Source organism: Parasteatoda tepidariorum, chromosome 7 (genome assembly GCF_043381705.1).
Source record: "Parasteatoda tepidariorum isolate YZ-2023 chromosome 7, CAS_Ptep_4.0, whole genome shotgun sequence".
NCBI classification, from domain to species: domain Eukaryota; kingdom Metazoa; phylum Arthropoda; class Arachnida; order Araneae; family Theridiidae; genus Parasteatoda; species Parasteatoda tepidariorum.
In genome coordinates, this window is record NC_092210.1 from 57,311,762 (window position 1) to 57,327,014 (window position 15,253).

General features: G+C 29.1%; 1 protein-coding gene across 2 annotated transcripts; it reads left to right on the forward strand.

Moving 5' to 3' along the window:
• The first annotated feature begins 32 nt into the window (after positions 1-32).
• Positions 33-14,775, forward strand: LOC107450622 (uncharacterized). 2 transcript variants are annotated; one of them, XM_071183479.1, is made up of 7 exons: positions 33-198; positions 4,887-4,949; positions 6,315-6,373; positions 8,716-8,814; positions 9,091-9,123; positions 12,441-12,479; positions 14,634-14,775. In XM_071183479.1, the coding sequence occupies exons 2-7, from the start codon at positions 4,904-4,906 to the stop codon at positions 14,691-14,693; spliced, it is 336 nt and encodes a 111-aa protein (XP_071039580.1). In that variant the 5' UTR covers positions 33-198; positions 4,887-4,903; the 3' UTR covers positions 14,694-14,775. The 2 variants fall into 2 exon arrangements, with proteins under 2 accessions (XP_071039580.1, XP_042895447.1); XM_043039513.2 differs by lacking the exon at positions 33-198 and having other exon boundaries at positions 1,590-4,949.
• Positions 14,776-15,253: the final 478 nt, after the last annotated feature.

Genomic DNA, 15,253 nt, shown 5'->3' on the forward strand with positions numbered 1-15,253 from the left:
ATACTTTTATTAACTTCAAAAATATACAAATTAGAAATAACAGTTGACATGTTTCAGGCGCTATAACAGATGCCCATTTTCAAGACTGGCCGGACTTGAATGAGAGGAATATAAGTGATTTGAAATATGTAAAGTTGCCAACGAGAAATGGAAAAATAATGGTGAGCAACTAAACTGGAAAGACCACAGTAGCCGAGAGTGAGTAAAAGATATAAAACAGAACAAGAAAAACTGCGCTAACCGAGAGGGGCAATTCAGGGTCAAAGTTTTTTTTTACTGACCAGAAACAAAACGAAAAAAAAAAGTTTCCTTTTTTTTTAATTATGAAAAACTATTGCATTTAAATTATGAAAAAAAAAACATTGAAGTCATGAAACTTTGATACTGTGGCGTAAAAATTGCTTGAATTATTTAACCACTTTTTACTTTTTTTTAACAAGAAAAGACACTCTCTTATTTTTTTTGTGTTTAAAAGTGTGACATTTAACATTATGAGGAAAAAGTTGCAGTGGTGAAAGTGGAAACTTCCCATGGAAGAATTCCCGAATTTTTACAAAAATATTTCGCAAAAAATTTATTCAGTAAAACTTTATAAGGACTTATATGCATATTTTAAGAATTTTAATAACTCAAAATTCCTCAGTATTAACATTTTTCTTTCTAATGACAGAAATGTTTAGAAAATTGGCTCATGAATGGAAAAAATATTGACATTTATCATAGAAGTCACCATCGCTATTTTCTTAAATTGAATAAAATTTTAAAAATTCAAAAAAAAATTTTTTTTAGCTGTTCATTATAAAGAACTTTTCAACAATTTCTTTTTATTTTAATATATGTCATTCAATAAGTTCTGAATTGAGAGTGCAGCTCAATTCGGGAAGAGTGTTCACTTCAGATGTTTCAGAATTGAATCTAAATTAAATTTTTAAAATTATTCACCGCATTCTCATTAATATTTCTGTATTAAATTAATCGTGTACTTGTCTCAAACTTTAGGGGCATATTATAAAAAAAGTTGAATCAGTAACCATTGACGGATTTTGCTTTTGCTATACTTAAAGTTTTCTGTTCCAGAAAATTTCATACTTGTCCAGTTTTGACAAAGGCAGATAATGACCTTGAGAATTGTGCAAAATTTCTATTTCTTACTCGTTTAAGGTCAGTTTTTAGATCACTCAAAATATACTTATGTTTATTTTTTTAGTTACTATTCATTAGTATGTATTCGCAGAAATATATACCTTTGTGGTTCACTGTTGGTACTAGTAGATTCAATTGGTCGTAGAAAATAGTCTTTTTCGAAAAATTTTGAATGACCGATGACCTTTGATGCAGAAATGTCTTAATAGTTAACTCGAGTGTAGTAGAACATAAAAATAATGGTCAGTGTCGTGATTCATTCGTTTCACTAAAAGCATTTCCACTTGTAAGTCGATGTGTTTCTTAGAAGAATTTCAGTTTTGACCACCCAAAACTTCAGAAAAAAAAATTTCGCAAAAAAAACGAAATTTTTTTAACACATATCTATTCTGAAAATTTAAAAAATAAAATAAAATTTTTTTTTAAAAAAAGTGGATCTTAAATACATGGAGAGTCTCCTTATCTCCTTTTTTCTAAATTCAGGAATATATCTTTGGAAGGTCATCTCAAAGCGTCAAAAATATGCAGAGATTTTAACACATTTATTAACATAGATTATACACTTTCTGCAATGCACATTTTTGCATATTTAATTAACTATCTTAAAGTCTAATAACTCTTTCTTCCCATTTTTAATATCTGTTAATTAAAAATTCACAGCTCTAGAAAAAATTCGGTAGTTTGAAACACAACATTAGAACAAAAACTTACACACCAGCCCTAAATATTTGGTCTCCAATGGCAAGCTGATGAGTGGAAATTTCGTGCCCTGTATTGCATAATATACGGAAAGCTTAGATACCACATTCTGTTTTAATAATGTTTCTTATATTTTATTCTTAGTTAGTTAGTCCGTAGCTAGTCCTCGAACGATTTTAATTTTTATGTTGGACATAGTATTGCATTTTGACCGAACGTCATACATGCTCACGCACCATGTTCTAGTATATTTAATTTTAAAAGGATATTCTACTCATCTTCCAAGCAAAGCTTTTAAAATATGCGTGCTTTTCTCATTATGGCTCAACCGTTTTGGAATTTTAATTATTTAAACGTGCGCTGCCTGCTACAAAAGAAAGTTCTTTAATTATACGCATCAAAATAAGCATCTGATTTCAAATTGTTTTTAATAAAAACATTCATATTGTATTCTAGAATGTTCCTCGGCTTAACGAAAATGTTGTAAATAGTATAAACAAAAACAAGTAATAGTTTCCTGCTTTTTTTTCTTTTATTTATATGTCCCTTTTTTCAAATTCATCAAAAATTTCACGCATGATATTTTTTTGTTCAATTCTTTTAATATAAACTACATAACTTTATTGTTATTTTGTACGAATCCTTGGTGTCTACCATTAACTAAATAACACCTGAAATGACGTCAGCAAAATGGGACGCAAGAAATTTTAATTTTGGTTGGCGCATTAAAAAAGTATGAAATCGTATAATCAAGTATAATAATCATATAACGATGACATATTATACGAAAATGATAAAATCTTTGCTGTAAGAACAGTGTGCTTTTTGTGCATTTTAATCTACAAACATGACTTGACTGATGATAGTCTTTCTTGAATTGCAACTGATCGTTTATTTGATAGCTATATTCTAAGTCATCATTAATTCATCCAATTATACAGGGGTTTCTCGAAATACAATCCTTAATATATAGTATGGCAGAGGTTGTTCTCCATCAGTGGCCGCCATTAATCGCAAAGGGAATTTTACTTGCCCATACCAAAATACATCTGGATTATGAAAATACTAAAAATGATAATGTCCAGGAAACAATATATAACTCGTTAAAATGAAAATTTACTTTATTAAGCATAATTGGTGATAGAGAATGGCCATCGATATAACAAATTATCAAAAATAAATCCCTTAAAGGGATCCAGAAAATATAACTTCGTTATTAAGAAGTTTTGTTAGCATTCCGTTACGATTGCCTTTTTTAAAACCGGGCTGGGACAGGAGCGCCCAAAGGACACTCCTAGTCGTCAAAAATTTCGAATTAAAAGTCAATACAATTGTTCCAAACGAACACAGAAAGTATGGGTAGGAGATCCAAAATTGGCGAATTATCAAAATATAACATAGCCAAATCAAAGCCAACCAGCATATCAATATTGAGTTTAAAGGAACACCTTGGCGATCACGAGTCGCTAACAAATTTATGAGAATTATTACAACCATGCAACCAAAACATTTAGCGGTTAGAAATTTAGAATAAGAAGTTATTAATAGATTTTTGTTTTCGATTAGAGGCGACAGTGAATTAATAAGTCTGCATTAGTAATGAAATAAAAAGTATCCGTCTAAAAGCGAAGAATAAATATTTTGCGTTCGTCTAAAAGATTAAATGTTTGATTTATTTTAAATATAATTCTATTAATAAAAATAAGCTTAAGTAATGAAAGATATTTTAAAAGGATAGAAAATAAATATGTAATGCCAATTGTGGCATCACATGTAGTTTTATAATTCTTATCTAATCTGAAAAAAAAAGTGTATACGCCAAGAGTTACAAATTAATATCTAGAATATATTAATATCTAGCTTATTCATCAAAATTACTTTTCATCAAAATATTACAAATGACGGTTACGGAAGATGTGTCACAAAACATAAAATCCAGTTTGATTAAAGGTGTTTTTAATAATTGTTTTTAAATTCTTCTCTGTTCCCTCACAGATTCAAGCAGGTTTTGATGTTCTGTACACTCGCCTTCTTCATTTGTCATTTGTCTGATTTTGATAGTGTTTGCACTTTTTTTTCAACTTAAATATTAATTTGTATCTAAATATGATTTGCGTGTATGGTTTATTTTCTTTATTTCTGTTAAAGATGTAAGATTCTTGAAACATATATTAAGAACTTTTATGCAATATCTTATTGGGTGGTCTTAATGATTCAGAGCGTTTTATTTCTATAGCGTTCTTTATTTCTGTTAAAGATTCTCGAATGCAATATTCTTGAAACATATATTAAGAGCTCTTATGCAATATCTTATTGGATGGTCATAATGATTCAGAGAGTTTTAATTTGCTTTAAGTCTAGTTTGAACTGCCACATAGTGAACGGTATTGGTTATAAGGAACTTTGACGATATTGAGAGTTGCATTAGCGTAGATTCTGATGAATGGTTTCAATGATTTAAAGCATTTCAATTCAATTAAATCTAGCGTGAAAGACTTCATAATAAAATATATTGGGGTCAGAAACTTAAACAATATTGAGAGTGGTCATTAGGGAGCATCCAGAAAGGTTGCCTTTATGATTTAAAAATTTGAGTTTCCATAAATCTCGCATAAACGGCATAGTACTGGCTGTGAAGATTTCGACAATATTGAGAGTTTTCGTTAGGAAACATACTGCGGATCGGTGTTTAGGATTTAAAATTTTTAATTTGCTTAAATCTAGTGTGAACGACCACATAGTAAACGATACAGGTTCACATTGAACATTAATTGGCATAATATAAATTTAGCTATGACATATTTTCCTATTTATGAAACTCATAAGGATTGTCATCAATAACAATAAGAAAGATTAAATCTCCGCAATTTTGCCATGAAAAGTCATAAAATATAATTGGGCAAATACTTGAAACGTATTTAAGTAAACTCTATCTCCAAAGAGAAGTATTGCATCGTAATAATTCGTTCCGTGATTCTACTAAAGTATGGAGTTTACATTAAAACGTTTTTTCTGTGTTGCACTTTTTGCAACGTATGTTACAGGAACTCAACTTCCAACCATGTCAATGAAGGAGTTGTTGAATATTGTTGATTGTATCAGTGAATGTAAGCATTTCTTATTTTCCTTTTTATATTCTTTATCTATTCTAATATCATCAAATCTGTTGCACAATTTTTTAATTATTTTTGAAGCATTGTAACATACCAAAAACGCATGTATTTACTATTCAAACCATGTTTATCTGGATTCATTATTCACGATGTTGCGTAATAAGATGTAAAAATGAACCATGTATCGTTTGAAGTTAAACCATTGTATCGCTTAATTTAATTTAAGAAGTTAGAAAATATGGTTCAACTTGAGACCATATTAAAGTGAATCAAAATCGAACCATATAATAGTTCAACGGATTGTCAAACAGTGAAAACTCAGTCATACTAAACTTGCTTCAGGTTTAAAACGATTTATGCCCTCGATATTTTAGACCTAAAAGGATTAATGCGCGCAAAATATTCCTTTATTTTTTTAACTTTCTGGAGAAAAAAAACTATAACCGAGTAATGGAAACATTTATTATTTCTCAATAATGCATTTAAATACCGATAAATAATCATATAAAAACTGTTAGGAACAATTTAAAAGGTTCAGAAACAATGAAAAGAATTAGAAATGACAAGAAATAAAATATTTTTTTTATTAATATTATTTGTATAGTCATATAATGAATTATTTCTCTTTTTTTGGTGGGTGTTTTGACACTTCATTATCTTCTATTTTTATGTTTTAAAGAAGGTCCTCACAAAAAAGATAATTTCTTTATGTTTATCTATAAGGAATTATAAACCCGGAATTTCTTTACTGACAAATGAACAGTTTTTAGTTTTGCAAATAACCTATTATTTTTGTTTCATATATTTCACTAAAATGTGTTTTATTTATGTTAGTAACGAATTTTAGATTTTAAGGCTGAAAATATTTTCCAAACTTTTTCAAAGATATATAACTCAAGTCTTATAAATACTAACTACCTTAAAATTTGCACATGAAGTATTAAACATTTCAAGAATAAAATAAAACAAAAAGTATTCAAAAATATGAATTATTTATTGAATAAATTAGGAAATTCCGGACATATTAGGTTTACATCTAATAACATTTTCGTAGGTTAACATTTAGAAAATAAAATTCCCCCTTTTTTTTTCTTTTTTTTGTCAGAAGGAAATAAATAAATAAAAAAGTAAATTCTGCATATTTATGATTACTTCGCTCAAGTTTGTAAAAAAATAAATTCTGCATATTTATGATTACTTCGCTCATGTTTAGGTTATTGACCTCAATTTTTCAGTTTATTTTTATTTTTGCCCTTCTTTTATTTTTAATTTACTTTTAATGAAATGTTTTATGAATTTCTGTTAATGTGTATTATTGTCTATACCGAACTCATTGTTGATCTTTATTATATTTCCTAGCAAGAGATGAGGATGCGTGTGAACATTTTCACAGATGTAACCAGATGATGCCAACAGACGTAATTATTAAATACTAATCTTGTTTTGTTTTCTAAATTGTAGGAAAAAAAAATTATTAGTCCTAAATCAAGGAAAGAAAAACGAATCAGTGAAGTTTACTTTTTTAATATAAAAATCTATTGTTTCCAAGTATTTTAAAGTTAAGATCAGTGAAATTTACTAGCTTATAATTTATTCCTATTATTGCTAACTTATAATGCATTATGTATTTATACTATTCGATCCGAAAAAGAGTTCATTGTAAATTGTTTAATATATAATTTATTCCTATTATTGCTAACTTATAATGTAGGGGTGCACAACCTTTTTGAGTGAAGGGCCACTTGCACAGCATGTTGGCTGACGAAGGGCCGCACATGTATTTAGACATGTTAATGACAAATGTAATAATGTTTATTTAAACATTATCGTTCTATTTTTTTTATTAATAAACTTAGTAATATCAATAACTTAGTAGTGTTCCATTATTAGAATTCATTCAAAAATAAAAAAACTAATAATTTTTTTTTTCTANATAAAAATTCGGAATTTTCGAAATCACGTAGAAAAGCGGAAATAACTGTTTAAAAAAAATCATTTATATTTACTATAAAATCGGCTTAAAGAAAGCGCGTTAAACGAACATTTACTAAAGAATCTGTTAAAATTGATTGTGTTAAAACGTGATGACTTAAAAGTGCGATTAAAAATTGCCATTTTTTAAAATTTTTTTATTGTGTTTAGAAGCTCTCGCGGGCCGCACTTCAGTAGTCGAAGGGCCGCATTTGGCCCGCGGGCCGCAGGTTGTGCACCCCTATTATAATGCATTATGTATTTATACTATTCGATCCGAAAAAGAGTTCATTGTAAATTGTTTAATATATAATTATTTTAATTTGTTATGTCAGATAAGAACAATGATAAAATGGAACGAGGTACGTGGTAGCATAGGCGGACTCACTAATCTGTACATATTACTGGATTGCTGATTCAAAGCTTCGAGCTGAAAGCCCATGTAGGTGAAGAACTTGGATGAGTTGATGCATATAGGATATCCATAATTTAGCATTACCTCTCTCATAAAGTAAATCCGCCTGAAAGGGTAACAAATAATAAATAAATAATTAGGTACTTGCAACATGAGAAGAAGATGATCTCTGATACACAATAAGTCTGCATATCTATGATCTCAGCACCAGCTGATCGTTTATGAATAAGATGATAAGTTAAAGTCGAGCTAAGTTTCTCCACATAAGTTAAAATACTAATTAACGTGAGCTGAATTAAATACTACACCGTATCGTGCATCGAATTTGTTAAAATGTAATTCTTTCCCGTCTACGTATTTTATTTAACTTAGATTTATTATTTGCTTACGTATTTTACGATATATTTTTGTGTGCCTGGCAACTTCAATGCATAATTACTTTCTTTACGTTCTGCACAACTTTGCATTTACTTTTGAGTTAAGTAAGAAATATATAGAGAAAGATTTGAAACCTTTGAAAACAAAAGAGCCTTTGAAATCAAAAGAACAGTTGCTAACGTAAGCAAATGCTTCGTTTCAACAGCCTATCAGGATCTAAATACCCTGAGCACTTCACATGCGGGTATCTCATTGTTTTCACTTTTATAATTTTGTCGGTAGATGTCCATCAGTTTGGTGTATGATTTCATAGTTTTATTCGGTGCCGAATTATTAATTATTTATTTATTTTTTACCTAGTACGAGGAAAAGGTATTCAGCTAATTTGCAATGAAATAAAAATTATGGTATATTTACAAAATGGAAACATTCTTTAAGGTATAAAACTAAACTTCTTTATTTAATAAATAAAGAAGTTTAGTTTTATACCTTCTTTAAACATATTAAAGTCAGTGTGAACAATTTTCCAGTGTGATCAAAGTTATTGTGACCTTCGTATGGTTTAGAGTTTTTTATCGATTCCAAATTTTTCATTTTAAACAAAAAGCATTAGATTACGGATGAGTAATATTTCTTTGCACACAACAATAAAGACGCGAAACACTGTAACAAAGCGTTAAGTAAAACATTCGCAGATTTAGGTACTTAATTTCTTAGTTAAACTTTGAGATATTATTCAAAAATTATCTAATTTTATGACCAAATCATGCCAAGTCTTTAAAAGAATACTTAAATAATATAAATAAAAACAATAATTTAATCCTAACATTTATTAATACCTATTAATATGATAAATAATTAATTTAATCTCAACATAAGCTTAAACTTCAGAAACTATAAAATATATAAAAATGCTTCTTAAAATTCAAATATTTGCAAAAAATACTGTAACAGCTTTTTTGGGCATAAAGGAAGCTAAAATCTTATTTTATACAGATCTATGAAACATTTAAAGACTGCGAAAAAAAAGTTGAAGCTCATGACTGCTGTGCACCTGGAAGAAAAATGTTTCCTTCTACGGATATACCTCCAAAGGTAAGAAGGCCAAAAACGTTGAATTTTTTTAAAATTGTGAATGGAGATTATAAATTTCTGAATTTAAATTTTAAAATTTAAGCTTTATAAACTTGTCTTTTTTTCCTTTAATTTTTTCTTTGTTTCAAAATAAGCCCCCCCCCCAAAAAAAACAGTTTTTTAAATTTACATTCCACCATTGTTTCATTATTTTCCATTGTGTTTTTCTTTTCTTAAAAATAAAAACATTTTTGTGTTATTATTTTTGTATATAAATTTTTTAACCCTTTTACGTAGATATTCGAGTGCTTGAATGAGAGATATCCTCAAGTAAGTAAATTCGAATTTTTTTAAAAAAATATCTCAAAGTGTTTCTGTTTTTTTTTTTTTTTTTTTTTTTTTTTTTTTTTTTTTTTTTTTTTTTTTTTTTTTTTTTTTTTTTAAATTGAATGCTATGTTTTTTTTAAATTGAAGGAATGGGAAAGAGGAGAGGAGCATAGTAAACAAATATCTCAAAATATAGCAAAATATGAACAATCAATGATTATAGTTTTACTATTTATAGTTTATATTACTATTTATAGTTACTATAATATTATTTATAGTTTGCTAAGACAAAAAAACGGAGTACTTCGAACAATTTTTGATCTTATAATCGAATTTTCATATACTAAGACTCTTTTTTTTTAGTTCGCTGGGTAGACATTAAATATGGTAAATAATTAGTACAGACGATGTTTTAAGTTGCGAAATCAGACACAAAACGTGTTTTCCCTGAATAAATATACCAACTTTTGACGGATTTGGGTTGCTTAACCTGAAAATATGGCGGAGGGCCACAATCTTAAAAATATGGTTCAAAATTGTCTAGTCAGGAGAGTGAACCAATTAATGTTAGTATTTTTTGTACATTTCGTTATATCTCGAGAACTTTTCAAGCAAATTGATAATATTTTAGACACAAGTATGAAATTCGTTGATTCGCAAAAAAATTTTTTAATCATTATTTCATTTTTATTTTCTTACAATAGTCGAGAAAATTATGAATTATAAGGTATAAACATTTAAACACGAATTTAAAAAAATGAAATTTCATAAGATAAAATAAAAAATTAGAATTAAACCGATAAAATAAATCTTAAGAAATCGAATTTTAAACTTACGATTTTTTAAAAATATATTTTCTTAGGAACTATGGGACCGATTTCGTTCAAGTTTTAAATCTTTATACTCTTCAAACTGACGTAACAATTTGATTACCTTACGAATTAAAATTATTTTGATAATAAAATAATAAATAATTATTAAAAATTATTTTTTGCATGGAATTATTTCTGGAAAAATCCTTGTGTGCAAAAAAGTTTCAAATAGTTTAAAAAGTTCCCGTGATATAGTGAAATATGCAGAAAGTAAAATTAAAATAAATAAATTCAAACTTTTGGCCGCTTTCCTGGCTTAGCTACTGAGACCATATTTCTCAAATTTCTGTTACCGTCATTATTTAAGGAATCCAAATATCTCTTAAAAAAAGGCGTGTTTACATTCAGAATGTTCTTTTTTGCGCAATGTACATATATTTTAAGTTTTTACAAAAATAAACGTAACTTATGTGGGAATTATACTGAGATATGAAGGTATCTCTGAAGATCTTTGTCGAGGGAAGATGGGCTCCGACATGCTCGCAGAAATCTCATCATAAAATCTTATAATCTCGGTTCTTAGCACAAGATCAACGAAACAATGAAATACTTGCGGTTTCGCAACCAATTCACTTTTATTTCTGCTCTCTTTGTTTAAAAATAGACGTTTTGTTATTTTCTTCATCATGTTAAATATTAGGAAGCACTTCAATGGTTGGTTGGTGTCGTATCCTCTATAGAATCATATTTCATGGTGTGCTTGAATAGTTTTTGTTATTTCTATTGCATTAAAAGAATACAAATCCTCTTCTGTGGGGTAGTTTAAGAGGTGAAGGCCTGCAGCGACTGCAGGGCAGTTAAAAACATGATATGGTGTCAGTTCCACATTAAGACAGTTGCCACAGTTTCGATATTTTCTAGTCTTATCTGTAGAAATTTTCATGTTTTTATGATGTTTTGTTCTTAGTCTGATGAGAGTCGTGGCTGTCTTCCTAAGCACTTCAATTAAGTCCATAATGGGAAGTCTTTTCTTATAAAACTTTGTCGTGTTTATCAATCTACAAGAGTTTCTGGAGATCAAAACAAGCTTACACTGGCTGCCAAGAGCTCGAGCTCTTTGATAGAACTTTTTTTTCAATGAGTCGAGAAATTCCGTAAAACGATAGCAACTACTCAATTATTTTTTTATGTTTATTATACCCTAGAATGTTTATTATACCCTAGATGATTTTATTTCCTTTTTTATCAAAAAACAACTTTCAAAATAATTTCTCAAAAATATTTCTCAAAATCACCAGTGATTCTCTTTGGTAAAGTGATTTCATTTTATAACATTAAATTTTTTTTTTTATAAAACTTGGAACCGGACATCTTAAATTGTAAATCTACAGGTGCATGATTGTTGACAAGATAATAAAATTCGATTTTGATCAAAGCCTGTCTTGTGCTTCACACAGGCACATAAAGCTTCGGGCGCTGAATTACAGCGTAGATTATACTTGCCGTTGGAGTATAATAAAATCAATAGAACTTAATTTTTCCTAATTTTGTGCCAGCTGAAGCAATTTGTTGCATTCTTTTGCGATTCTTTAAATGGTTATCTCGTGTATAGCCTATTTTCACTTTATCAATCACTAAGTAATCACTCCAATGAGTAAATAGAAATAGCGGGTATGTGTACATTTTCCCTATATAAAATTATCCAACTTCTTTTATTTAGTTTGTGTTTCGCTTATTCGATCATGCGCTCTTAAATGTGAAAGTGCATTTAAGGGTACTGCTCTAATTTATTAGCAACTAGGGGTTGTCAAGGCCTAAAAGCGATTGGTTACTATTATTATAATACATGTAACTAACAAATTTCTGGAATTAATAATTGAAAAAAAATAGTGCGTGGAGTCTCTCCTCGCGGAAGAAGTTAAACTTTGCAACCTGCTCTGCTACTCGCTTCCGTGCTCTGTAATCACGGTAATATTGTGCATTTTCCCCTCTTGAACCAGTGGAAGTGCTTGTGGTTGCCTCATCGTCTCGCCCTGGAAAATGTATTTGTATTAATAATGTATGACATACCTTGACATAACCTTAAATCCATCGCATTGTCCGTGGGATTGTTTTCACTCATTTTTACAATTGTTATCCACTAAATTTGAAGATAAAAAATACTACCCTATTAAATTATATGTGTATCAAATCAAACTAAAAAAATATTTATAGAAAAACAATACTTTTATGACTTTTATTATTTTTATGATAGTGAGAACCAAAACAATATGGAAATGAATGAAGGAAAACTGAATCCTACCACGTGATTTCCCGGCCAATAAAAACGTAGCGTTAAACGTTTAACGCAACCTTGTTGGAAGTCGCATAAGAAGTATAACTTCAAAAAAATATTAAAAGTTTCAACTATGCTTTGCAATAGTTGAACTATAGATAGAAATTGTATTTAATTACTGGATAATTTTTTCAAATCATGTGACGTTTTTTATCTCATGTTTCCTTTTTTAGGTTGAAGGTGAAGAACGAAGACAAATGATGAATTTCGAAGTAAGTAAATATACCAAGGGTTAGTTTCGTCAAGTAATTTTCATTTCATTCAGTTTCATTTCGTTTTTATATTTTTTTAATGAAATACGATTAACTGTTATTATTCATAAAGTACTTATAGGTAAAAAAAACAAATGATTAATTTTATAAATTAATATGTGTTACACAAATGAGCTTTACCGCGAAAAATACCGGATCAAATTACGGTATAAAGTACACTTTCAGCAGTAAAACTCTCACTTTTGACGATTCAGCAATCCTTGAGATGCATTTTGTTAATTTTGAGAATCATATCGTCACGAAATCACCTGATTTTTAAACGAAACGTAAACTCGCAAATATAAGACGAAAATCTTTCCTCAACTCGGAATCTCATCACTGAAGACTAGACGATCGAAACTAGAAAGACGTAATAAGCCCTCCGTTATGTATGGTGGTCAAGGAGTTACCAGGCCTATATGATGGTCATACCAGGAAAATCCCGAGTTAAAATTCCGCTTCGATCATGAATGCTTCGATTCTATCTGTCCTCGTTTTCTTGTGGTGAGATTGATCCGCCAGTATGCTGCCCTTGGAAACATGATCAACAATACGTTAGATGCTATGCTATGTATTTTTCTTTCTTTTTCGTTTTTGAAAAAAAAAGGACGAAATTTTTAAAAAAAGTTTTGATGAAATTCATTTCCTTGAAAAATTCACTTCCTCTTTCTGGTACCCGACAAACTCAGGCTGTTCTATGATGACCAAAAAATTACCTTCTTTTTTCGTCGTAACAAAAATGGGATCATTTCCACTCTCTTTGGCATCTGAAAGCACCCTCCTAGTTTTCAGCTTGCTGAAAAACGGGAAAAAACACAGCACATCATTATGCATTCGCTCGTTTTGTTTCAATAATGATTCAGGCTTAAACCATTCCATTGGTGTTGTGACTGCGGAACAAGCACTGACCACGCCAGTTTGTTTTCTAAACCGTGATTACTGCCTTCATAATTGATCCAAAACTTGGCACAATACATAGTAGGCAAAACTTGGCACAAAACATAATAGCCAAAACTTGGCACAAAGCATAAACTTGCCAAAACTTTGCACAAAACATAATAGCCAAAACTTGGCACAAAACATAATAGGCAAAACTTGCCACAATACATAATAGACAAAATTTGGCAAAAAGCATAATAGACAAAACTTGGCACAAAACATAATAGCCAAAACTTGGCACAATACATAATAGGCAAAACTTGGCACAAAACATAATAGCCAAAACTTGGCACAAACTCTCCAGCCAAAGCGTATTATAGCTGGTTATCATGATATATATACAAGAAGATTATAGGAAAGTGAATGTTAACTCAGCCTATCGATTATAATACTGTAAATATGCAGATGAGATTCTACAGACTGCAGTTCTCCTGCAGACTGCAAAAAAAGCACTTTTTGTAGATTAATAATTAGAAGTTATCGTAGAAATTACAGCTTCTTCACAACTTAATACAACTCCTTAGAGTGTAATAAAAAAAGACTCTGTAACTATTATCGTTACTTGATATCATTTATGTCATTTATGTTCAAGATGTTATGATGCGTCATTTATGTTCAGGAAACATGAGTGTCCCTATGTAACCTTCCTGGTCACACTATACAGTTATTTTACAGTATTTATTATCATAGGCAACAGGGCGAGAAATTTTTATGAGTCAAAAAGGTCAACAAGTTTCGATTTACTTCGAAAAAAATCATTAAATATTGGTGTTTGTATCAGTAATTCTTTTGCGATAAACATCAATTGGGTAAGCATTTTTTTAATTTACACATTAATCAATTAAATAATCATAATTTCCAGATGAATAAGCAAATAAAAATTTTCGAAATATTCATGATTTAAAAATATTTTCATCTAAAGTAAAAAATAAATTACTTGAAATTGCTGTTATTTATAGGAAACAAGTCTTTCTTTACGCATAGTTTAACTTTGCATGAATGTAAATTATTCAATTTAAAAATTGCTTACGATTTTTCAAAACATGCTTAAAAATTCTTCATGAAACAAATAGTTTTCTCATAATTATGAGAAATGTAGTCAAATGTTGTGTCTTTGTAAAGTTATTCTATTGTCACTTTGTTTACATAAGCTCAGCAAAGAATTTTTTTTTGCAGGATTGTGCACGAGAAGTTCACAAAACTTGCAAATTGCCTGAATATCAATCAATGGAATGATTGTTAAACTTGTTTTTTTCAGTTATGAAATTAGAAGTGAAACAAAGATGGTTCTTAATGAATAAAATTATTTTAGTATTTGTATTATTTTAGTACATGTATGTTCTCAGTACTCTGCATATATATACGTAGAAACTGGAACCTCCGTGCTTGCTATCGCTTATCTTACGCAATTAAATAAGCATTACAAATTTTTTCACTTACATCAGATTTCAATCTTTTTGCTGCAGTTGTATGAGCTGCATCGATGAAATTCATATTATTAATATTTCGTACAGCTAGTAAAAGTTAAGTTGTAAGTTGTTGTAGATCAAAGTTGTAAGCATGTAAATTATTCATAAAAATGAAAAGTTAATATTGGTTCAAAATTGCTTCAAATTACAACACTTTCCAGCATTGTAAATTTAAAAAAATTTTCCCCCTTAAATTTTTTGAAATATCAGCCTTATAATATTAGCATTAAATCATAGAATGATCACATTTTTATGATGATAATAAAATAATATTGCACAATATAGCATATTCATTCGAAAAAATTAGCAAAATCTGTAAAATCATTT